The sequence below is a fragment of the Theropithecus gelada genome, chromosome X (assembly GCF_003255815.1).
Source record: "Theropithecus gelada isolate Dixy chromosome X, Tgel_1.0, whole genome shotgun sequence".
Classification (NCBI taxonomy): Eukaryota; Metazoa; Chordata; class Mammalia; order Primates; family Cercopithecidae; genus Theropithecus; species Theropithecus gelada.
In genome coordinates, this window is record NC_037689.1 from 28766663 (window position 1) to 28792642 (window position 25980).

Here is a 25980-nt window from a genome sequence, read left to right on the forward strand (position 1 = left end):
AGAGAGAGAGAGAGAGAGAGAGAGAGAGAGAGAGAGAGAGAGAGAGAGAGAGACAGGGTCCTGCTCTGTTGCCCAGGGTGGAATACGGTGGCACAGTAATAGCTCACTGTAGCCTCAAACTTCTGGGTTCAAGCAATTTTCCTGTCTCAGCCTCCCAAGTAGTTGGGACTACAGGTGTGTTCTACCACGCCCAGATAATTCTTAAATTTTTTGTAGAGATGAGGTCTTGCCATCTTGCGCAGGCTGCTCTCAAACTTCTGTCCTCAAGTGATCCTCCTACACTTGACCTCCCAGAGTGCTGGGATTACAGGCATGAGCCACTGCACCTGGACAGATTGTTTTTTTACATTTATGATGATGTTGCCTTTATATCATGTTCGATTCTGCCTTTTACACCCTAAAATTATACCATGAGGTTTTATATATGACAAAATATTCTTCAAAAATTGAGAATATTTTAGTGTGTAATTAATTTTTTCATCAAGTCTCCTACTTCTTAGTTTTCTAACCCAACTGTTGGCATGCCGTAATATTTGCCAAATCAGTGGGTTAAAAACAGCATTTTCCTTGTGTTTAAACTTTAATTTTCTTTGATTTCCTGGTGAGGTTGAACATTTTCCATAATTGTATTAATTTATAATTGTTTTCTCATTCATCATTTGTCTTTTGCCATTTTAAAAAATAATAGGATGTTGATTATTTTCTCTGTTGATTCCCCTTTTTTCCTTCCTTCCTTCCTTCCTTCCTCCCTCCCTCCCTCCTTCCCTCCCTCCCTTCTTTCCTTCCTTCCTCCCTCCCTCCCTCCTTTCCTTCCTTCCTCCCTCCTCCCTTTCTTCCTCCCTTACTTCCCTTCCTTTCCTTCCTTTCCTCCTTTCTCTCCATCTTTCTTCCTTCTTCCTTCCCTTCCTTCTTCCCTCCCTCTCTTCCTTTTTTCTCCCTCCTGCCTTCCTCCTTCCTTTTCCCCCCTCACCTTTTCTCTCTCTCCTTCCTTCTTTCATTCCTTCATTTTTCCTTCCTTCCCTCCTTCCCTTCTTTCTTCCTTTCCTCCCTCCCTTCTTTCTTCCTTTCCTCCCTCTCTCCATCTGTCCTTTCTCCCTCCTTCCTCCTAACTTCTTCTCTCCCTGCCCTCCTCCTTTCTTTCCTTACCTTCTTCCCTCCTCACCTCCTTCCTTCCTTCTTCTCTGCTTGCGTCCCTTTTTGCCTTCCTTCTTTCCCTCCTCCCTCCTTCCTTCTCTCCCTCTCTTGCTCCCTAATCAGTTACTTATGATACCCTTCTGCACTCTGAGACCATGGATAATCGTGATTGTTTTGCTGAGCTGTTTTGTGGCCCCACATGGCCCTAGGCCAGGCACTGCTCAGTAGCAGAGCTTCAGTTGCCTGTTGTAGACACACTGGTGGGCTTGGGCATGTGTGGTACCCAGACTCCATGGACAAGGGAAGAAGAAATATAAGATTTGGGGCTCTCGTTATACCTGATGTAAATGACGAGTTGATGGGTGCTGACGAGTTGATGGGTGCAGCACACCAACATGGCACAAGTATACATATGTAACAAACCTGCACGTTATGCACATGTACCCTAGAACTTAAAGTATATATAAAAAAAAAGATTTGGGGCTCTCTGTTAGTAAAATAAACCCCTTGGGCAATTGCACGATCATCCATGCTAGCACAGGAAAGCTCTTAGCAGGTGTTTCTCCTTCCAGTTTACTTTGAAAGAAGAGGGGGCTTTCCCTGCCTACACACCAACATCCTGATTTCATAGTGAGGAAGAGAAAGAATGGGAATTTAATCATTGCAATTATTATTCATCATTTTTTGTTGTTCCCCCCAAGCTAAAAGTGACAACTCTGTGCTGTGGTTCTTTGGGGATCTTGCATGTGAGAGTGCAACCATAGAAAAGGACATCAACTGGGCATGAAGGCTTCCTCCCCATACTGACTAGTAGCTTGCTTGGGAGCAGAGACCTTCAGCTTGAGGAGCAAATAGTGGGCACTCAGTGTATTCACTGACTTTATTCAGGGGCCAATGCAACTGTGTCTGGAGGGGTTGGCTGGTGTAAAACTCTAGGTTGGAAATTACTTGGTTTTCTTTTTCTTTTTTTTCTTTCCCTTTTTTTTTTTTTTTTAGACAGGTTCTTGCTCTGTTGCAAGAGCAAGGCACTCCAGGCTGGAGTGCAGTGACCTGATCATAGCAATCTCTTCCTCCTGGGCTCAAGTGGTCCCCTCACACACCACCACCATACCTGGCTAATTAAAAAACAAATTGTACAGACAAGGTCTCTGTATATTGCCCAGTCTGGTCTAGAGCTCCCAGGCTCAAGCAGTCTTCCTGCCTCAGCCTCACAACATGCTGGGATTACAGGTGTGAGCCACCACTCTTGGTGGAAATCATTTTTCCTCTGGATTTCACAGTCATTGCATGATTGTCTTGTACCACTCAGGGTAAAGGCCAAAGCTGTGATTTGATTGTATGTAAGCCATCCACCCACTGCACCCCCAATGCACTTAGGATTTTGTCTTGGTCCTCTGTATCCTAAGGGTCCATGAAAATGGGCTTTGCTCTGGGTTTATTTTCCTTCATCGTTGTGGGCCCCCAGGTCTGTTCAATACTGAGATTCATGCCCTTCAGGTCTAAAACTGTTTTGTTTTATTGCTTTGGTAATATCTCTCTCTCTCTCTCTTCCTCTGGAATATCTATTAGCTGAAGATTGGGCCCCTGGTTATGATATCCTAATTTTCATGTATTTTCTCTCCTGTTACCTATCACCTTGACTTTTTGTTCCAGTTTTCTTTGAGATGTCCTCACCTTGATCTTCCCAGTATTATGCTGAATTATTTCATTTATCATGTTCTGCATTTCCAAAAGTTCTATTTTGTTCTCTAAATGTACGTTTCTCATACCATCCTTCTATTATTTACTTATTGATCAATCTTTTCTTTTCTTTTTTGATTCTTTGATTGCTGTCCATATATGACCAGCCATATGACATTGCTAATAGTTAACCATATTTTATCTACAAAAATGGCTATTTCAAATGATTCATCCTATTACTTTGATAAAGATATGTTGTCTCACGTATCAATAATGAAAACCCTTCTTTTTCATTCCAAACCAACATAGAACTGTGTGATCCAAGGGCCTTAAATAAGAGGCATTCATGTATCTGTATGCATAAAATTTAAATCCCAATTTAAGGAAGTACTAACCTGAAAGCTATGCTGAAAGATTTTGTTGTGAATTTGATTATTATTAGATATATCATCTCTACCCAGTGGTCATCAGAGAAAAAAAAACAGTTATTTAGTTTAGGTTTGGCAAACAAAATTGATACTTTTTCTGTACTCCATTTTAATGGCTTAAAATTTTCATTAAAAATTACACCTTGGGCTTGGGGGCAATGGCTCATGCCTACAATTCCAACACTTTGGGAGGCCAAGGAAGGTGGATTGCTTGAGCCCAGGAGTTGAAGACCAGACTAGGGAATATGGCGAAACCCCATCTCTACTAAAAATTTAAAAATCACCTGTAGTCTCAGTTACTCAGGAGGCTGAGGTGGGAGGATCCCTTGAGCCTGGGGGGAAGAGGTTGCAGTGAACTGAAATTGTACCGCTGCACTTCAGCCTGGGCAACTGAGTGAGACCTTGTCTTTAAAAAAAAAAAAAAAAATTATACTTATTCCCTCATACAAAGATAATACATTTTAAAGAGATGCTGATTGATTTTTCTGCATTGCCCAGGAGTTGCATTTTTATTCAAGAAGTAACAACTAGCACCCTGTCCTCAAATCTCTTTTGCATTGCCGACATGAATTTGTTGGCATTGTCTTCAAGCATTTCTAGGATATGTGCAAGTCATAGAGATTAACATTGTACCTGGAAGTACAGGATTGGAGAATGGTGGTTAAGTTTTAACAATTCAGTCAAGAAATTCTTTGTTATGAACACTTTTAGGCCTGGAGGAAGTTTAGAATTTTCCATATTGATTGAATTTATACATATTAATTTTTTTCTAAATGATGTCATAAAAGGGTCTTTTAGGTAATGATGAAATAATCAAGTCCCAATAGGAAGATTTCGCCATATGGTACAATGTAATGATAGGGAAATTCAAAGTATTTTAATGTCGTAAACCAATTTTGAGCTTTAATGGAAGAAAGATCATTATGCACAAATGAAACTGCATATATATTTTGTTATGTTTTTGTAAAATCGTTCATAATTATAAACTGGTCAGGAACTTAACAAGTAACTAAAGACTTATACTATAACTGGACAGAAAGAATCAGCTACTCAATAGCAGGCTCAAGGGTACACATACGTTTTTAATATCATGACTTGTCCACAAATTGCTATGTGAAACTATTTTCCCTATTGTGCTCTGCTTTAGGAGATGAGATGATTGTGGGGGGCAAAAGAATGGTTTCCCAACGGACAGCAGGAAAAAAACAGCCATTCAGTTGGATGTTGTTGGAATCAACAACAAAGAGCCTGAAATGCTCATTTCTCTATTATGGTAAAATCCAACATTTGCTTCGCATGCAGTGATACAAAGCAGTAGCATTTGCCGTGGAATTTGCAATACAGTGAAATATGAGCTAACGAAACTTGGGCATTAAGCTATTCCTCTCCGAGAGATAATGAGTGTTTCTTATTCTTCAACCCTTTGTACTTTATTTTTTAAAAGTCTTTTTGTTTGTTTTTAATGAAAAAAGATATGTTTATTGTAAAAAAAAATCCAAAAATCAGAAAAGCATAGAGAAGAAGCATATGACAGTGGTACCATCTATACTCACCATGGAAACAGTTTATAGATATCATTCCAGAATTTTCTATGTGTAATATATAGACATGGCAGGTTACCATTCATTCCACTTTGTAATTTTGTTTTTATAAATATTTTATGTTGATATAATTATAGACTCACAAGTAGTTATGAAAAAACAGTACAGAGGAGTCTCTCCCTACCCTTTACCCTGTATTCTCCAGTGATAACAAAAACTGCTGTTTTTCAGCAGATCTTTTTTCTTATATTTCTAGACTTGGAGATTCCTGAGTAGATTCAAATAATTTCTGTCTCTACCTCCTTACTTTCTCTCTCGCTTTCTTCTTTCTTTCCTACCTTCCTTCCTCCTTCCTTATATTTTTCCTTTCCTTTCTGTAATCTCCAAACACTGCTATAACACGTTATAGTGAACTGAGTGAGTTAAAACAATGTAAAACAATATAACCTTACAGTTCTGGAAGTCATAAACATAAAGTGGGTTTCACTGCTGTAAAATCATGGTGTGGGCAAGGCTGCCTTCTTTTCTGGAGGCTCTAGGGGTTGAATTCCTCTTCTTGCCTTCTCCGGCTTCTAGAGGGCACATACATTCCGGGCTGGTGCGCCCTTCCTCCATCTTCAAGGTCAGCAGTGTAGTGTCTTCCAGTCTCTCCTCACCTCCTTCTTAGAGGGGACTTTGTGATGACAGTGGGCCCACCTGGCTAATCCGGGAAGTTCTTCCCATCTCAAGATCCTTCATGACACTTGCCAAGTGCCCTTTGCTATGTAAGGTAAAGTGTGTGAGGTGCCAGGGATTCGGTTGTGGGCACCTCGGGCCCTGACCATTACTTAGCCCACAATATGTCCCTTTCTTCTTTCTGTTTTGAGGTTGGACCATCCAGCCAATAGATTCTGGACCTTTTTTACATGTAGGGGTGGTGCCAAGTCTTGCATAGCAGGTAACATTAAGTTGTAGTTCAATCAATATTTGTAGATGGAATTAAAAACTGAATTGCAATACAAAGATTAATACCACAGATTTAAAAAAATATTTATTTTCATATTATGTATTTATATATAATTTTATATATAAATGCATATATAAGTATTTATGTAAATATATTTATATATTTATACTATTATATAGCATAAATGTTTTATTTTAAATAAATATTTATTTAAATATTAATATATTTAGTTAAAATATAATTAAAAATGAAAAAAAATTTTAATATAATTTAAAGATGATTTCGAATACAGATGAATACTACAGATTTTTAAAAATATTTATTTTCATATTATTTATTTTATATATTTTATTTTTATTTTTAAAATTTTTTTCTTTTGTATTCCTTCTAAAAAAAATGGGATACAGGTGCAGAACATGCAGGTTAGTTACATAGGATACGTGAGCCATGGTGGTTTGCTGCACCTATTGACCCATCCTCTAAGTTTCCTCCCGTCACCCCCAACCCCCAAACAGGCCCTGGTGTTTGTTGTTCCCCTCTCTGTGTCCATGTGTTCTCAATGTTCAACTCCCACTTATGAGTGCGAACATGCGGTGTTTGGTTTTCTGTTGCTGTGTTAGTTTGCTGAGGATGACGGCTTCCAGCTTCACCCATGTCCCTGCAAAGGACATGATCTTATCCCTTTTTATGGCTGTGTAGTATTCCGTGGTGTATATGTACCACTTTTCTTTATCCAGTCTATCATTGGTGGGCATCTGGGTTGGTTCCATGTCTTTGTTATTGTAAATAGTGTTGCAATAAACATACATGTGCATGTGTCTTTATAGTAGAATGATTTATATTCCTTTGGGTATATACCCAGTAATGGGATTACTGGGTCAAATGGTATTTCTGGTTCTAGATCCTTGAGGAATCACCATACTGTTTTCCACAATGGTTAAACTAATTTACCTTCCCACCAACAGTGTAAAAGTGTTCCTATTTCCCCACAGCCTCACCAGCATCTATTGTTTCCTGACTTTTTAACGATCGCCATTCTGACTGGTGTGAGATGGTATCTCATTGTGGTTTTGATTTGCATTTTTCTGATGATCAGAGACTATGCATTTATATATATATATATATTTATACACACACATATTTATATAAATATAAATATATTTATGTATTTATACAATTATACAATAAAAATATGTTTTATTTTAAATATTTAAATATTAAATATATTCTATATTTATAAAAAATAGATGTATAATATATAATAAATATTTAATACATATTAAATATATAAATTGATGTATTCATATTTATACATAAATGAATAAATATTTTTATATTAAATATATAATTATAAATAAATCAATGTATATATAAATGTATATTTAATATATACTAGGTGTTATATGTTCAAATATATATTAAATCTATAAATATTCCTTTTAATACTTTATTTTAATAATAACTTTTTAGGTAAGATATGCAAATAAATTTCTAAACCAAATATCCCAGCCTGAGATCTCTAGCTTTGGATAGAAAAGCCTTTACTTTTTAGCAAAATTAATTTTTTTAAATGAAAAACAAAAATTATATTTAGGGTATACAACATGACATTTTGTTTTATGTGTATGTGTGTGTGTGTGTGTGTGTGTGTGTGTGTGTATGTACGTTATGGAATGGCTAAATGAAGCTAATTAGCATGTGCATTACCTAACATACTTTGTTGGTGGAAAGAACACTTACAATCTACTGTTTAGTAATTTTCAAATATCCAATGTGTTGTTATTCACTACAGTCATCATGTTGTAGGGAAGATCTCTCGAACTCTTGCTCCTAAGTGAAACTTTGTATCCTTAGACCAACATCTCCCCAGTGAAAAACACTTTAACATTCACTCCACTGTATTCATTTTCTATTGCTCCATAGCACACAGTGGCTGGCAACACCTGTGTATCATTTCTCTGGGTTCAGAAGTCTAAGCAAGGGTAGACTTTACCCTACTCAGGAGATCACCAGAATGAAATCAGGGTGCCAGGTATGTTGTGTTCTCCCCTGAGCCTCCTGGTGCTATTCCAAATTCAGTTCATGTTGGTGGAATTCAGTTCCTTGTGGTTCTGGGACTGAGGTTCCCACTTCCTTGCTGCTGAAAGTCCTGGGCCACTAGTGATTTCTAGGTCTGTGGACCCCACAGGGCGTTCACATCATCACTATCAGCTTCTTTGTGGACACTGGTTGGTGTCCAGCATCTCTCTCCGACTTCTGGCCATCTTAGAATTCTGCCTACTACTCCCACCGAATTTTTCTGGGTTGGCTGGGCCTTCCCCCTTGTAGAAAGTTGCTCTGCAGGGAAACCACTCTTTTTGTTTTTCCCACTAGTATTTCTCATGTTCCACAATGTGAGTATATCTGTGAGATGCTCCAGTTTCCTGGGACACCTATCACTTTGCTAAGATTTCCAACAGGCATCAAAGTCTCTACTGGTGGGCTTTGAGGAGAAGGCTGACCTGTTCTTGTGCCCCAGAAGGCACTGCCTATCTTTCTTTATTTTTTAATCTCAGGGCTAGAGTCATCCCTGCCCTGCCCAAAATGGGAAAAGGGCATCTCTTCATAGAGATCAGAGCTACATATAAAAGCCAAACTGGGACCGAATCTAAACACCTGCATTTCCTTCCTCCTCCCCTTCCTTTCAGGGCTTCCTGCTGCAGAACAGGGGAGCAGATACGTGTCAATGTATTCCTTTCCCTTTGTAGCCTGTCCATTTGGGCCAGTCGAAATCATTCAGCAATGCATAAGAGAAGAAATATAATATGCGCTGATGTCCAGGTGTATGCAAGTGATAATATGACTAATGGAAGATGTGAACTGAGAAGGGGATGTGGTTATTAATGATTACTTAGGAAAGAATTCTGGGCCAGGCACAGTGGCTGATGCCTGTAATCCCAGCACTTTGGGAGGCTGAGGTGGGAGGATGGCTTGAGCTCAGAAGTTTGAGACCAGCCATGGGCAACATGGTGAAACCCCATCTCTACTAAAAATACAAAAATTAGCTGGGCATGGTGGCACGCACCTATAATCCCCAGCTACTCCAGAGACTGAGGCACAAGAATTGCTTGAACCCGGGAGGCAGAGGTTGCAGTTAGCTGAGATTTTGCCACTGCACTCCAGCCTGGGAGACAGAGCGAGACTCCATCTCAAAAAAAAGAAAAAGAAAAAAAGAAAAAAGAATTCTGTCTGAAGATACTAGGGACGCTAAAAGTTTGCTGTTTATAAAGGGGATTTTATACAATGCACACCTTTGACTTTGTGCCTTCTTGCTCCAGGAGTTACTCCTTTTAAATAGATAGGTCATCTACAGATCCTGCAGATAATCCCTCTGGTATAACCAGAGTACGTAGTTATTTACACATATATGTCCCATAATTTTTTCCTTTCAAGGTAATTGATGACGAATTATACTAAACAAACAATTTTCTGGCTGACAAGTACTGTACTTCAGTGAATTTGCTTGATTAAATTGTAATAATGAAATTGAATTTGATGCTTGCTGTGTAAGTATCTACAAATGCAGTTCCTGTTGAAAATGAGACAATCTGAAGTGCCTTCTAATGGACATCCCACTTCCTTAATGTTTCTTTTGTGTGTGTAAGGGAGAAAGTCTAATGTCTGTTCTTTCCCTCATAGGTTCCTAGTTGAGACACTCTCCTGAAAATAAAAGTCAGATTCACAAGAGAAAAACCATCAGAAGTTTATTGGCATATACTCTACCCATCACACAGGAGAGGCCTCAGTTCAAAAATACTTATCTCTCAAGGCAGTGGCTTAGGGGCCTTGCTCAAATAGGATTTTAACAAAGGGTCATAAATCCTATGTACTGACAAGACAAAGAGGAGAACATGTGCTGGCTACCAAAAGGTAAATTTCTGGGAAGAGTAAAATCTGCCTCTAGCTGCTGTGGTGCCGTCTCTGAGCTAATAGGCGAGAGTTGTAAAGTGGACCATCTTTCGGAGGGAAAGGCAGGCAGGAGGGCAGGAAGGTGGCAAAGGCAGACAGGTGGGCGGGAAGACCTTGTCTTTGTCAATTGTTGTCTTGCTGTGAGGAAAGCAGATGGAGGGGCAATTTGTCCACTGCCTTCTAACCTCCTTCTTTTCAATCAATAATCCTCATTATTTTAAAAGGGGATATTTTGGTTTCCTTCATGTGTAAAAACTGTATCCATCTCCAAGCTCAGGAAAGGAACAATTTACAACCACCCTCCCAGGCTGCTCCTAGCTTTTTTTGTGTGTCCCAGTTGGCTTTTCACTTCCTCTCACCTATCCCAGCATACCTACTTTAAAGACTGTTAATCTAGGCTGGGAGTGGTGGCTCACATCTGTAATCATGGTGCTTTAGGAGACCAGGGAAGGAGGATTGCTTGAGGCTAGTTTGAGACCAGTCTGGGCAACATAGTAAGACCCTATCTCTAAAAAAACAAGTTAAACAATTAGCCAGGCGTGGTGGTACCTGCGTGTAGTCCCAGCTACTCAGGAGGCTGAGGTGGGAGGATTGCTTGAGTCTGGGATGGGAGGTTGAGGCTGCAGTGAGCTATGATCTCACCATTGCACTCCAGCCTGGGCCACAGAACAAGACCCTGTCTGAAAACATGAAAATATAAAAGATTGTATTAATTGTCGTCGTCATCATTTATATAAAATGCAAAGCAGGCCTGGTACATGGTAGGAATACAATAAACACTATTTACATGTTTTTCCGCCTTGAACATGTTCCCTTTTTCTGCTGAGTCACAATATTTTTTGACTGATTGTGGAGGGGGACACCCAGTGCAAAATTAGTAACTCTGGCAGTTTTCTCTGTGTCTTCCTTTTCCTAACTTTTCCATAAAACCATTCCGCCAAAGCCCTCACATGCTCACAGTGGCCTTGTTGTCTCTGATTAATCACAGTTGAAACTGGCTATCTAGAAAGAATGACTAGTTGTCTTAATACTCCAATGGAAATCTGAGTCAGTACACTACTCCTGTTTTTTTAAATGTCTTCTCTTCCCTTGTGGAATGAAAGGAATTTACACATTACACATAATTAGGAGAACAAGGTATTTTTATTTATGCTTTTATTTCAACAGGTTTTTGGGGAACAGGTGGTGTTTGGTTACATGAGTAAGTTCTTTGGTGGTGATTTGTGAGATTTTGGTGCACTCATCACCTGAGCAGTGTACAACTGAACCCTATTTGTACTCTTTTATCCCTCACCCCCTCCTCACCCTTTCCCCCTGAGTCCCCAAAATCCATTGCATCATTCTTATGCCTTTGCATCCTCATAGCTTAGCTCCCACTTATAAGTGAGAACATGCAATGTTTGATTTTTCATTTGTGAGTTACTTCACTTAGAATAATGGTCTCCAATCCCATCCAGATTGCTGCGAACGCCATTAATTCATTCCTTTTTATGGCTGCATAGTATTCCATCATATATATATTTACCACAGTTTCTTTATCCACTCGATTGATGGGCATTTGGGCTAGTCCCACATTTTTGCATTTGCTAATTGTGCTGCTGTAAACATGCGTGTGCAAGTATCTTTTTCGTATAATGACTTCTTTAGCTCTGGGTAGATACCCAGGAGTGAGAACAAGGTATTTTGGAGGCAGATAAACCAGGGTTCCATTCAGTGCTCCCCCTCTGGCATTCAAATTCTTCAAATCCTGGATAAATGTGGGGACCCTCTAAACCTCGCTTCTTGTGCAATGGGGAGAAGAACAGTACCATCTAATGTAGGGTGAGAAAGGAGTGATGCAGTTCTGTATTGAGGGCTCCTGATGAATGATGCCCCCGGTGGGGACTGGCCTGGATTGGAATCTTTCCTGTTATCCCTGGAGTCCCTCTACCTATCCCCACCTGTTCTCTACCCTGGAAGAAGCCCAGGTTGAACAGCATCCATAGGCTGTCTTGCCTTTTCTGTTATCCTGGTTGTTTTTGGCCAAGGAAAGTCAACAAATGAAAGGGAAAGGAGAACCAGGTTGGGGTTTTCATCTCCTCTGTTCCCTCCTGCAGGATTGCCCAGGATTGCATCCTGTACTACTCAAAGGTTATCACAAGCTCTGGGATCATGCCTTCCCCTTTGGGCCTCAGAGTGGTACCAGCCTCAGGGCTGAGCCGTCTTCCTCCTCTTCCTGCCCACACTGCTGTTAGCTGTCTTTTCAGTAAATTCTCCTCTTATTCTCCTATATTCCATGTGTCTCTTCTTTTCTGCTGGGACCATGTAACCAATGCTAGGTCCTGCTTGGCACCCCCAGGAAAATGACAGCCTATTCACAGACCACAGAGCTGTCCACGGCAGAGGAACCAGAGGGCTAATTAGGAGCTCATGTGCATAGCAAACATATTGGAATGTGTTGGTCCTCCAAGCTGGTCAGAGACGTTTGCCATAGTCACTGAGTCATCAGTGGGGTTATCTGCCTTGCAACCTAACAGTGATGCAACTGACATCTTAAGAGATGGGGCAGACATGCACCTGCACCCCCTTTTTATCAACATGATGGTGAGTAAGTGACATGTGGCTTCCAATAGATGCACAATAGCAGGATGCTACATCAAGGGCTGTGATTCTCTAGTCTTTAGGGTGTCTCCCAGGAAATTTTATTTTATATAAAAATCAAACTTCAACAGGGCTGCAACTCCATTGGTCCAAAAGTCTCCCCTGATTGGTGTCAAATAAAAAAACAAATGCAGACTGAGTAAGGAGGGACTTTTATTCAAAAGGCTTAATGCAAGAGGGAAAACACTCTAGGTCTGCAAGCCTCTCAAAGGCTAGGGGCAAAAATGGTTTTTCTTTTATGGAGAGGAGTAAACAAGGCTAGAAAACATAACAGGCACTGACCTTGAATTTAAGGGTGGCCTGATTAGACAGTAGATGAGAAAACATTTGCCATGAGGCCAGACTGTTCCCAGGAGGAAGTGCCTGCTCACTCAGACTGAGGATGGGCCCGTGTTCAGGGTTCTGGGGGAAAGAGAGAAACTGATTCTACATTTGACTAGGAAGGACAAGTGGCTCAGCTAACTTGTCACTGTTTGTAAGACAAAGAATGAGGATTTAGAGGGTCTCTCTCTGTCCTATTAGACAAGGGACATCTGTGAGTCTTTTCTCAGTCATATGGGGAAGGGGGGTTCTTTGCAATAAGCCGTTTTCCAGAACACAAGGTGTGGGAGGATGTTAAGGAGTATTCAGTAGCACTTGATAAAGCACAGTAAGGAAGACTTTATTCAGGACCATGGCAACAGGTGCAGGGACCACAGCAATGGGGACTTGCAGTGGGGGAGAAAGATTGGGCTCAGATCTGAATACAGCATGGGAAAGTGGGGACTCATAGCCACGGAGTAGGGTGCCCATCAGTGGATGGAAAACTACTAAGAGGAAACACCAAGGGCCAGCAGGATTCTTGCTCAACCGACCTAACAGGATTCTAGCAGAAGGCTGACCAGGTGACCACACATCCCCTGAGGGTGGTGGAGGCTGAGGAGCCTGATCAGATACTGAGGTTTCTGAACAGATGCGGGGGGGTGCGGGGGCGGTAGGGTGTTCTTGCTAAATTGACTTAACAGGCTTCTTGCTAAAACTGGATTTTACAAGCAAGTGCACAGATGGGCCTAGAAGAAAGTTGAAGGTCCCCAGAGGTCAGACAGCTATGATATAAGAGGTTTTAAGCATTTGCATCACATACCACATTCTCTGGGCACTAAAGAGAAGGTAACAGGGCTTTAGCTTTTAGAGGCCTCCACATGATCCACACCTTCCCTCCTGAGCGTGTCAGCTCCCTATGGCCATGCACTCGCCAGCAGCCTCTCAATGGAAACTTCTTGCTTTTTTGTTAAAATTGCTCGGGCGTATGAGAGCCAGTTCTAGTCCCAATAGTATGCCCATCTCATCCAACCTCTTACTGCTTCGGGGGTTTGTTTTGACTCTAGTTTGGTTTTCCTAAGGAATCTGGTTGAAAGAGGGAAGAGAGAACAATATTTTTCAAATCAAATTTCTGCCCCAGGTGTTTGTAGAGCAAGGCCACTGCTTCACCAGGCTAAGGTCGCTTCCCCAGGGCCCAGTAAGACTTTCATGGGCCATGAAGGCAAAACATATTAAATATGTTTTAATGTAAAAATATATTATGTAAAAACATAAAACATATCAACATTTGTATTTTACAACTATATTGGTGCAAATACCAATATGATCTTCAATCCCCAATGTTCATTTTCTTTTCTTCTGATTATAACACAAATTAAAACATTTTGTGAGCCCCTAAAAAGGCCTTAGAGAGTGTGCCTGATGGGTAATAATCTGGCCTTTTCCCACTCTCAGATCATGGAAGTTTGGGACTGTTTTGTGTCTTATTCCTCTCATTTCTCAGCCTCTCTCTTGAACTAAGAAGGGAGTTGATGAATTTTTGCAGAACTGGAACTTGTATTCCCCATTGCTTGACATCAAGCTGGAAATGTAGTAAACATTCCCCACGTTGTTGAATTGAGTCACATTAGAAAGCAGGGTATTAGTGCACAGCATTTTTAATTGCTAAGGAAAATTTTAACTTTGCATTCATATGTTCTAAGGAACCTTTATACTTGATGCAGTCAGATTCCTGAGATAAGCCAAATACTTTTCCTGTTTTTGTGTTTCTTTTTTCCTCCATTCTTCATTGTATGCCCTTCAAGGAAATCTGAAAAGTTGGCTTTTTAAAAAATCCTTAGTCACATAGACATGTAGACTGCAATTTTGCTTTTCCTGTAGGATTGCTGACCTTGTAAAATGATGCCTATGTATGCATCACTAATCTATGTGCTTAACTTTTAACATCTATGTAATGCTAGGCATATAGACATTGCCTGAGGGCAGGTGGAGGTTGAGGAACCCTATAGAGAATGATCTGATATCATGTGTGATCAGATATTGAGGGTGAGGGCTTCTTGCAAAAACTGGATTTTACAAAGAAGTACACAGATAATCTTAGAACAAGATTCAGGAGACTAGGTTATATTTGGTCAAGCAAAGAATCTTTGTCAAGGGATTTCTTAACCTTTGCTGTTTTCTAAGATCAAAGGGTTCGGGTGAAATGCGACAATGTCAGTGGTATTTCAACTTAGCAACCTCTTTTTCTGTTTTGTCATGGTTGCTGAAATGAAAGGGAGAAAATATTCAAGGAGTCCACCAAGAAAATGCTTACTTAGGCTGGAATAGCATATAATAAGAGATATGTTGTGGTTATAAGATCAATGATTGCGAAAAAGCTCACTTGAGGGTCTCTCAGGCTGACACCACTTGTCACTTAGCAGTATGATGCAACCTGGCTCTGCAGTTAGCAAACCTGGCCCCAAGGGGCTTTCTAAAACATAAAACCACCTCAGCACAGGTGCAGCTTTTAAATACCTTAAAATAAAGCTCACTCTTATAAGAATAGCTTAAACTTCCTTTAGGAAAGAAATGCCTGGTCACTGACCCAGACTGAATACAGGTATAAGAGACGGGGAAAAATCCCTTGAACTCCCATTCAGTCTCTTATCTGACCATCTCGTTCTCTATGGCCCATGTCACTGGCCTGTTCCTGCTATAAGTTTTCATATCACTGCTGCTAGAATAAACCGCTTGGGTATCAGATTATGTCTGCATTTATCTTTGACACAAATCATACCGAGGGGGAGAAGTTGCCCCTTGTGAAGAATCCAGTTTACCAGGATCACCTGCAACTCCCAAAAGAATGCAGCAACTAGGCAGAGTGTCTCCGCCTCACATTATCTGCTCAAGCACAGTGCTGTTGGCCAAGCCTCCAGCAGCTGACGGGACCCAGCTGTAGTGAGGTTGCAGTGATTGAGTAGGATTGGCCTGCTTCAAAGCAGAGGTTTCTCATGGGAATATGCTTATTAAACTCCCACTGGTGCAGAAACCATGAACAGAGGATGAATGAATGGGGTTGCAATCTCCTCCATCACAGCTCACTTCCCCAACAATAGGATCTCAAGCTGGAGATGCCTTTAAGGTAAGTGTCTATTCCCCTGGCCAGGCTGGGAGCTTTTAACCTTGAAACATACTAGTTGGGATGTTCACAGCAGCTACCTGCTTGTGTTGCATATTCTCCCAACATGTGTTGTCTTGTTCTTGTTTCTTAAATCTGTTGTTGCTTGGTAATTTCCATTGATTATAATGATTTTCTGTGAGGCTTAGCAAGGGAACATTTTAGGAGAGGTTATAAATGGGGCTAATTAGTGACATGCAAATCGCTTTTGTGACTGTTTCAAAACATCTAAATGACCTATAATTAAATTTTGTTGCCAAATTATTTGTTAATTATCATCTTCCTATCAAGTTTATTGCATCAGGAGATGTCATTCACTGTCTAAAAGGTGGAGCGAGGAAGAGCATTGTGCATGTGTGTTGCAGAGAGGGAAAGAATGCTTGTTTTGTTGGGTTTCTGTCTCCATTGTTGTGCTTTTATTTTTTTGTTTCCACTTCTGTGTATCTCAGATGACGAGTTTGTCTATGGGCTGTCAGAATCTTCTGGTTGAGAAAGATGGTGGGAACCACTTTGTTTAAATTTCCTAATTTTCCATAAACAAGTCCCTTCTGCAATATCCCCGACAGATACGACTTTTCACCCTCCACCCAATTCCCGCATGGGAGGAAGGGACTTTGAGAGGCTGATCATTTCGTGGTCTGGCAGCACTCGTAAGTTCCTGGTTCTGTTCTGGACACTGTCCCAGCTGTGGCTTCTGAGACAATGGCTAAATCCTTTCTCTCTTTTACAGACCACCATGCGAACACACTTTAGTGCAGCTCAAATGCCATTTTCCGCTCTGTGTGAAATGTTACCAATTCCTAAGAAATCCTGGATGTCAGATTTTTCTCTTTATTTGAGACGGAGTCTCGCTGTGTCACCCAGGCTGGAATGCAGTGGCGCGATCTCGGCTTACTGCAAGCTTCACCTCCCGGGTTCACCCCATTCTCCTGCCTCAGCCTCCTGAGTAGTTGGGACGACAGGCGCCCGCCACCACACCCGGCTACTTTTTTGTATTTTTAACAGAGACGGGGTTTCACTATGTTAGCCAGGATGGTGTCGATCTCCTGACCTCGTGATCAGCCCACCTTGGCCTCCCAAAGTGCTGGGATTACAGGCATGAGCCACTGTGCCCGGCCGTCAGATGGTTTTTATACCCTTAAGCATCCTGATCGCTCTCCTTTGATATACCACTGAGTCTCCATCCCTCTTAAATCACAGGGATCTGCACTGAAAAATATTCCAACTCTGGTCTGACTTTGTGTAAACAGCTGAGTGGAACTCATCTTCCTTGTCCCAAAAGCATCTTCTTCTTCGTAATGTACACCAAACTAGTATTAACTTCAGGCTTCTCAGTGATTCCCTTCCCCAGCTGACTAAACTCGCTTTGTAGTTGTTTAAAGTCTTCTTCACAGGAGCTGCAAGTAGGTCACATCTAAATATTGGCATCTTTGTGCCATTGATTACGTTTCTTAAATAAGAAGATTATGCGTTTTCCCCATTGCATTTAATTTTGTTAGTTTCCATCTTTTGTTCCACTTCTCAAGGTCTTTTCTGAATCTGTGTTCTCTTCTGATGCGCATGCCGTCTTCCCCATGTTGGGTAAATATTCTGACAGTCGATTCATACAAATCATTGATGTAAATTATGGAATAGTGCAGAGCTATATAGCACAGGCTCAATAACCTCTCCGATTCGGTACAACACTTTAATCAGCACTCTTGTGGAGCATTTGTTTAGCTAGTTAAAACTTGTAGATGCTGTAACACATGATTTTCAAATTCTAAGCTAGAATGGCTATTCATTCCACTGCTGATATTACTGGAAGGAGGAAGTCTGGTTGCATTACCTCAAAACACAGGAGGCCAACGTTGTTCCCAGAGAGCTCAAGATGGCACCAAAAGATCACTGTTTAGCTTCCTAGGTGCACACGAACCATCTTTAGGAATATGAATTCAGGAATCTTATGTCAGAGATATTTTGCATTAACTAGTCTAACTAAAACAAAGATAATTAATACCTTCTTTGTTTATTTAAAAATGACATGGTTGTTTATAAAGTGACATCACACCACATGCCCCCCCTAGGCAGTAAATGTTTATCTGTGGACATTCACCTAATATGCGCAGCATACTCTCTGGCTATATTGGGCATAAATTTGTTTGCATTTGCATAAGCACTGTTATAGACTGACTGTTTCTGACTCCCCAAAATTCGTATGTTGAAACCCCAACCCCTAAGATGATGGTATTTGGAGGTGGGGCTTTTGGGAGGTGAAGAGGTTATGAAGGTGGAAACTCATGAATGGGACTGGTTTCCTGTAGTGATTATAAAAGAGGCCCCAGAGAGTCCCCTTGCTTCTTCCACCATGTGAGGACACATCAGGAAGGCACCATCTACGAACCAGGAAGCAAGTCCTCACTAAATACTGGATCTCTTGGTGCCTTGTTCTTGCACTTCCAAGAACAAATTTATTGTTCCAAGGCTGTGAGCAATATGTTTCTGTTGTTTATAAGCCACTTAGTCTATCGTACTTTGGCATAATAGCCAAACAGACCAAGGCAAGAACCATTTTAATAAACAAGGAATTGTCATTGGCTAATTAAGTAGAATTGTGTAATCATGTTGTTTGAATTTGGATCTTGTTGGTTTACTGTTGTCATAACTGTCTGTCTGCAAGTAACAATAGGCTTGAAACCTAAGCAAACTTAACATATGGAAATCTGTGTCAAGGGCATCTCTGCTTTATAAAAGACAGTCTTCAATTAGAACCCCTCCGCAGTGGGATTGAGCACAAAAACAGAGCTATTTGTGAGAAAGGATGCCCTCAGCTGCAACAACAACAAAAAAAGTTTTCCGCCTTTTTCAAAATTGTGTTTAAACTAAAGGCAACTATCATCATTAAGTTTTTTGTTCTATCTAGATTTTTGCAATGCTTTCCATCTCAGAACAGAGACTACTGCCCTAAATATTCAATTAATATTAGATGGCCCTATAGGAATTTATGTCTAAGAGATAGCATTCATTATCTGTATTTTTTTCCTATTGCTTTTTAGGCATTGATTTATTTTTATATATTTAGGGGGTATAAGTATAATTTTGTTACAGAGATATATTGTGTAGCAGTAGTCTGGACTTTTAGTGTATCCATCATCCAAATAATGAACTTGGTACCCTCGCTCCTATCTCACCGCCCACCTTTTATGGTCTCCAGTGTCTATTATTCCAGTTTGTATATCCATGTCTATCCATTGTTTAGCAACCACTTGTAAGTGACAATATGTAGTATTTGACTTTCTGAGTTATTTCGGTAATGATAATGACCTTTAGTTCCCTCCATTTTGTTGCAAACGACATGAATTCATTCTTTTATATGACTGAGAAGTATTCCATGGAATATATATACCACTTTTTTTTTAAATCCAATCCTCTGTTGATGGACACTTAGGTTGATTCCATATCTTTGGTATTGTGACTAGTGCTGAGATAAATGTACAAGTGCAGGTATCTTTTTAATACAATGATGTCTTTCCCTTTGGGTACATACCCAGTAGTGGGATTGCTGGGTCAAATGGTAGTTCTATTCAATTCTTTGAGAAATCTCCATATTGTCTTCCATAGAGGTTATATTAATTTACATTCCCACCAACAGTATACAAGTGTTCCATTTTCTCTGCATTCTTAACAACATCTGTTGTTTTTAGACTTTTTAATATAGCCATTCTGATGGTGTAAGATGGTACCTCATTGTGGTTTTAATTTGCATTTCTCTGATGATTAGTGGTCTTGCACATTTTTTTTCATATGTTTCTTGGGTGCTTATATGTCTTCTTTTGGAAAATGTTTGCGTCATTTGCCCCCTTTTTAATGGGGTTATTTGTTTTTGTTTTTTTTTTCTTATTGAGTTGTTTGAGTACCTCGTAGATTCTAGATATTAGCCCTTTGTCAGATGCATAGTTTGCACATTTTTTTCCATTCTGTAGGTTGTCTATTTACTCTGTTGATTGTTTCTTTTGCTGTGCAGAAGCTTTTTAGTTTAAGTCCTGTTTGCCTAATTTTGTTTTTGTTGCATTTGCTTTTGAGGACTTAGTCATGAACTAAAGCCAAGAGTGAATTAGATGTATTTTTTTAAGCTTATGGAAACCAGCAGAAGACATAGACTACATAGACATTCATTTTTTTTTTTTCACTTTCATCATCATGCAAATATTCTGAGACACGAAACATCACTGTGACCCAAGGAGAGGCATCGGCGAGAGTTAGTTGAAAAGGAGAAAGGAAAAGAGTGGAATATCATTCACTGGACACCTCCCATCTGCCTTGGAAGTTGGGTGCACTTCATCTGTTTTAAAAATGGAGATAATGGGACATGGAAGCTTGGAGTAATAAAGCCAATATTTGAAAGGGGGACAAGCTGACTTTATGATCTGATCTTTTCACTTAAAGCTCTCAGTTCTTCACTGGGCACGGTGGCTCACGCCTGTAATCCCAGCACTTTGGGAGGCCGAGGCGGGTGGATCACGAGGTCAGGAGATCGAGACCATCCTGGCTAACACGGTGAAGCACCGTCTCTACTAAAAAATACAAAAAATTAGCCGGGCGTGGTGACGGGCACCTGTAGTCCCAGCTACTCGGGAGGCTGAGGCAGGAGAATGACCGGGAGGTGGAGGTTGCAGTGAGCTGAGATCGCGCCACTGCACTCCAGCCTGGGTGACAGAGCCAGACTCTGTCTCAAAAAAAAAAAACAAACAAAACAAACAAACAATAAAAAACCTCTCAGTTCTTCAGTGAGAAAAGTAGGTGTCCTGAACATTATTTTATACTAGCCAAATTCTGACTTGATCAGGAATTAAAATGTAATGGTTTCAAAGCACTAGATAATTCATCAACCAGTAGCACTAAGCACAGGGGTAGGGTTAGTCCCTCCTCATACCAATTTTATGGCTGTCATTAGAGTCAAGCATTTAACCTCCCTGGACTTCAGTCCCTTCACTTGTGCAATGGACTGACTGTTTATTCCCCCCCACCCCCAAATTCATATATTTAAATTCTAACCCTCGAGATGATGGTATTTGGATGAGGGGCCTTTGGAACGTGATTAATCATGAGGGGGTTGTCCTCAAAAATGGGATTAGTACCCACATAAAAGAGACCCCAGAGAGCTCCCTCACTCCTTATACCATATGAAAACATGGGGAGAAGGCACTTCCTGTCTATGAAACAGGAAGCAGGTCCTCACCAACACAGATTCTGCAATACCTTGGTCTTGGACTTCCAGCCTGCAGAGCTGTGACAATTAATTTCTGTTGCTTATAAGCCACCTAATCTGTTGTATTCCATGATAGCAGCTCAAATAGACTAAGACAATCTGTAAAATGAGGGTATTCACCACCCATGAGGTCTCATAGAACCTGCTGGGTCTAACTGTCTGTGGTTCTCAAAGCCTTCCCCATTTGAAGGTTGATGTTTCCTACTTGGTGGAACATTTCTCTTGCTTCCAACTTTATTTTGCTCTTTCTGTCTTCCTTGGCTGAATTCTCTCTTCCCTGTAATTTTCTCTGCATGGCACTTGCAGTTTCACCAGTGGGCTATGGAAGATGTCTTTCAAAGCCTCTGGCTAAGGTATAAGAACAGCTGGGGTCCTCATTGGAAAGCCGTCGAAACTTTAAAACAGTAGGCTGAGGTCTAGAACTGTTCCAGGAGGCGAGATGACAGCAATTGTCCTTGTGTTCATATCCTCTGGTTAATGTGACTCCCAGCTATGAATCAACCTTTATATAAATGCATTTTGGCTCACTGGACTGAATGTAGCTCGGATTCAATAATAGAAAACGTGTGGGAGGAGACAGTGAGAACCCTGAAGCCAGAATGGTCTGATGTTTCTTGTGCTGGAGGTTCCCAGGTTCAGAGATTCACCAGGACTAATAGGCTCAGTGCATAGTGGGGCTCATGGCTAAGATGTATTTCAACAAAAAAATACAGAACACATTGAACAAAGGGAAACAGCGCATGAGGTAAAGTCTGGCAGAATCCAGGCATCAGCTTCCAGGTATATCTCTGAAAGGAGTCACACGGGACATACTTAACTCCTCCAGCAGTGAGCTGTCAACACATGTGAAGTGTTGCCTACAAGGGAAGCTGGTTAGAGACTCAGCACCCAGGTTTTTTATTGGGAGCTATTCATATTAGTGCCCTTTGCCTAGTACTACCAAATTTGCAGACTCCCAGACAGAAAGCAGGTGTTCAGCATAAACTATGTTGTTTGTACAAGCATTTCAGGCAGAGTGCATCATTCTTATTAATTCTGGGAAGGTGAGAACCCTCCCCAAATCTAATTCCCAATTGCCAGCCGAGAGCACACATTACAAGCAGGCCTTTCTAAGGAGAGCAATCTCAGGTCCTCTATGTTAACTTCTTTCTGCATATTTCTAAAGTGTTTCATATTTATTATCTTTTTAAGGAAACAAGCTCTGTCACCATGAAGTCCTAGATGCATCCCAGAATGTAAAAGCTAGAGGAGAATCTTGGCTGTAGCCCATGACTTCATTTTATAGATAACAAAGCCAATTCTCTTCTTTTTCTTATTTTTAGTATATTTTTATGAGATATAATTTTCCTACAGTAAAATGCACAGATCTTAAATGTTCTGTTTGATAAGTTTTGATAATTTTATACACACATATAATCACTGTCCCAAACAAAATATGTAGCGCATGCCCATTATCATCTCAGAACGTTCCTGTTGCTCCTGTCTAATCAATACCCCAGCCAGAGACAAACACTTTTCAGAGTTCTATCACCATAGATAATTTTTGCCTTTTCTTGGACTACATATGAATGGATTCAGGCTATATGGATTCTTTGGGGTCTCACCTCTTTCACTCAACATAATGTGTGTGAGATTCTTATTTGTTGTTGCATGTATCAGTGGTTTGTTTATTTTCATGGCTAAGTAGTCTTATGTTAGATTGATGTTCCAGAGTTTGTTTATGCATTCTTCTGTTGATAGCTATTTGGATTGTCTCCAGTTTTTGGTTATTGTGACTAAGGCTTTGGGTGGATAGATAGTTTTATTTCTCTTGTTTAAACATTGAGTAGTGTAATTGCTTGACAGTAAGATACATGTCTATTCAATTGTATAGGAAATGGCCAAACTTTTCTCTAAAACGTTTGCATGAGTTTACACTTCAACAAGTAATATATAAGAGTTCTAGGGGCCAGGTACGGTGGCTCATGCCTGCAATTCCAGCACTTTGAGAGGCTGAGGTGGAAGGATTGCTTGAGCCCAGGAGTTTGAGACTAGCCTCGGCAACGTGGTAAGACCTGATTTCTACAAAAATGAAAAAATTAGCCAGAGTAGTGGCTAATTTGTCTCTAGTCCTAACTATTTGGGAGGATTGCTTCAACCCAGGAGGTCAGTGCTGCAGTGAACTTTGTTCGTGCGACTGCGCTCCAGCCTGGGTGACAGAGCGTGACCCCGTCTCAAGAAAAAAAACAGTTCCACTTGTTCTGCATCTTCACTAGCATTTGGTATTTTCCATTTTTTGTTGTTTCGTTTTGTTTTTGTTTTAGCCACCGTAGGGGTTGTAAAATGGTATCTCATGGTGGTGATTTTCACTTCTCTGATTACTAATCAGGCTGAATACCTATTTATTTGCTTATTAGCCTTTTGTATATCTTCTTGTATAAAGTTCATATTCAATTGTTTTACTCACCATATTGTTTCATTCCTTTTTTATCATTGATTTGTTCTTTACATATTCTGGATATTTAAAAAATAGTTGTCTTACAAATAAGTTTCCCTGGTCTATGTTGCTTATCTATATTCCTTTTTTCCTAATTTTTAAAAAAATGAATGTTACTTTGAATTATTTTAAGTTATCTCATGTATCCTCTTAATAGTCCCACTCTCTTCACTTGATGATAAATTAGAAGCATCTAAAAGAACCAATCATTTCCCAAAAAGTAAATTAAAACCTTTCTATAGCCATTGTTTGGTTCTAATTACTCTATTGGCCTTGTTCAAATCGTCTTTTATTTATTTGTTTTTTTTTTTTTTTTTTTTTTTTTTAATAAAAGCAAGCTTTATTTTGCTATCTGATGAGACAATATGCTGGTTTGAGAGTTTGGAATAAAAAACATGGATGTTTGTATTATTAAGGAAAGTTCCCAAGCACGTAGTTATTAAGGAAAGCACATATTATTAGGCAAAGTTTCCAAGCAAAAGTCTTAGAATAGACATAAAAATGTGAAATAATGAACAGTGACCTTAGTATTTGCCATTGTCATTGTTCCATGCAATATGCTTTTAAAAATTTTTATTTGATAGTGATAAGAATACTATGAGATCTAACGTCTTAAAATTTTAAGTGTGCAATACAGTATTGTCGACTGCTGGTACAATGTTTGACTGCAGGTCTCTGGAGCTAATCCATCTTGCTTACCTGAAGTTTTATGCCTGCTGACTCATAACTCCCCATTTTCCTTTCCCCTATCCCCTGGAAACCACCACTCTGCTTTTCAGTCTTATGAATTTAGCTACTTTAGATACCTCATATAAGTGGAATAATACAGAATTTGTCTTTCTCTACCTGGCTTATTTCACTTAACGTAAGGTTCTCAAGGTTCATCTATGCTGTTACATATTGTAGAATTTCCCTCCTTTTAAGGCTGCATAGTATTCCATCGTATGTATAGATCATGTTTTTGTTGTTGTTGTTTTTAAATCCATTTATCTGTTGATGGGCATTTAGGTTGCTTCCATATCTTGGCTATGGTGAATAGTACTGCAGTGAACAGAGGAGTGTGATATGTCTTTGAGATTTCAGGGCCGTTGGGTATATTTCCAGGAGTGGGATTGCTAGATCACAAGGTAGTTCCATTTTTTAATTTGTCAAGGAACTTCCATACTGTTTTTCGCAGCAACAGCACCTTTTTGCATTTCCACCAACAGTGTGCAAAGAAATTCTCCACATCCTCACTAACACTTGTCTCTTGTTGTTTGTTTTTCTAAGAGCAGCTGTTCTGACAGTTGTGGAGTGATATCTCGTTGTGTGTGGGTTTGAGTTGCATTTTCCTGATGATTTGTGATGTTGAGCATATTTTCATGTGCTTCTTGGCGTTTGTATGTGTTCTTCGGAGAAATGTCTAGTGAAGTCCTTTGCCCATTTTTTAATTGGGTTATTTGTAGTTTTGTTATTGAGTTTGGGAGTTCATTATATATTTTGGATATATGGTTATCAGTATATTGTTTGGAAATATTTTCTCCCATTCCATAGGTTGCCTTTTCACTTCGTTATTTCCTTTGCTGCACAGAAGCTTTTTAGTTTGACGTAGTCCCACTTGTCTATTTTTGCTTCTATTGCCTGAAGCCTATTCACATTCCTTTTTTTTTTTTTTTGATATAAACATGTTTTTATTTTTTTCTTTTTTTTTTTTCTTTTTTTTTAAAATTTATTTATTATTATTATACTTTAAGTTGTAGGGTACATGTGCATAACATGCAGGTTTGTTACATATGTATACTTGTGCCATGTTGGTCTGCTGCACCCATCAACTCGTCATTTACATCAGGTATAACTCCCAATGCAATCCCTCCCCCCTCCCCCCTCCCCATGATAGGCCCCGGTGTGTGATGTTCCCCTTCCTGAGTCCAAGTGATCTCATTGTTCAGTTCCCACCTATGAGTGAGAACATGCGGTGTTTGGTTTTCTGTTCTTGTGATAGTTTGCTAAGAATGATGGTTTCCAGCTGCATCCATGTCCCTACAAAGGACGCAAACTCATCCTTTTTTATGGCTGCATAGTATTCCATGGTGTATATGTGCCACATTTTCTTAATCCAATCTGTCACTGATGGACATTTGGGTTGATTCCAAGTCTTTGCTATTGTGAATAGTGCTGCAATAAACATACGTGTGCATGTGTCTTTATAGCAGCATAATTTATAATCCTTTGGGTATATCCCCAGTAATGGGATGGCTGGGTCATATGGTACATCTAGTTCTAGATCCTTGAGGAATCGCCATACTGTTTTCCATAATGGTTGAACTAGTTTACAATCCCACCAACAGTGTAAAAGTGTTCCTATTTCTCCACATCCTCTCCAGCACCTGTTGTTTCCTGACTTTTTAATGATTGCCATTCTAACTGGTGTGAGATGGTATCTCATTGTGGTTTTGATTTGCATTTCTCTGATGGCCAGTGATGATGAGCATTTTTTCAT

The 25980-nt window shown here is 40.0% G+C and overlaps 1 protein-coding gene across 4 annotated transcripts in view; it reads left to right on the plus strand.

Moving 5' to 3' along the window:
- Window positions 1–25980, plus strand: part of STS (steroid sulfatase) — a 216593-nt gene that overhangs the window by 55811 nt on the left and 134802 nt on the right. Inside the window, exon 1 of one of the 4 annotated variants that reach the window (XM_025371989.1) lies at window positions 15383–15741. The exons of the other annotated variants lie outside the window; for them this stretch is intronic. Within the exon in view, the coding sequence (XP_025227774.1) occupies window positions 15731–15741 (11 nt within the window). The 5' untranslated portion in view covers window positions 15383–15730. Of the gene's footprint in view, window positions 1–15382; window positions 15742–25980 lie in introns of those variants that run through there. 4 annotated transcript variants of the gene reach the window in all.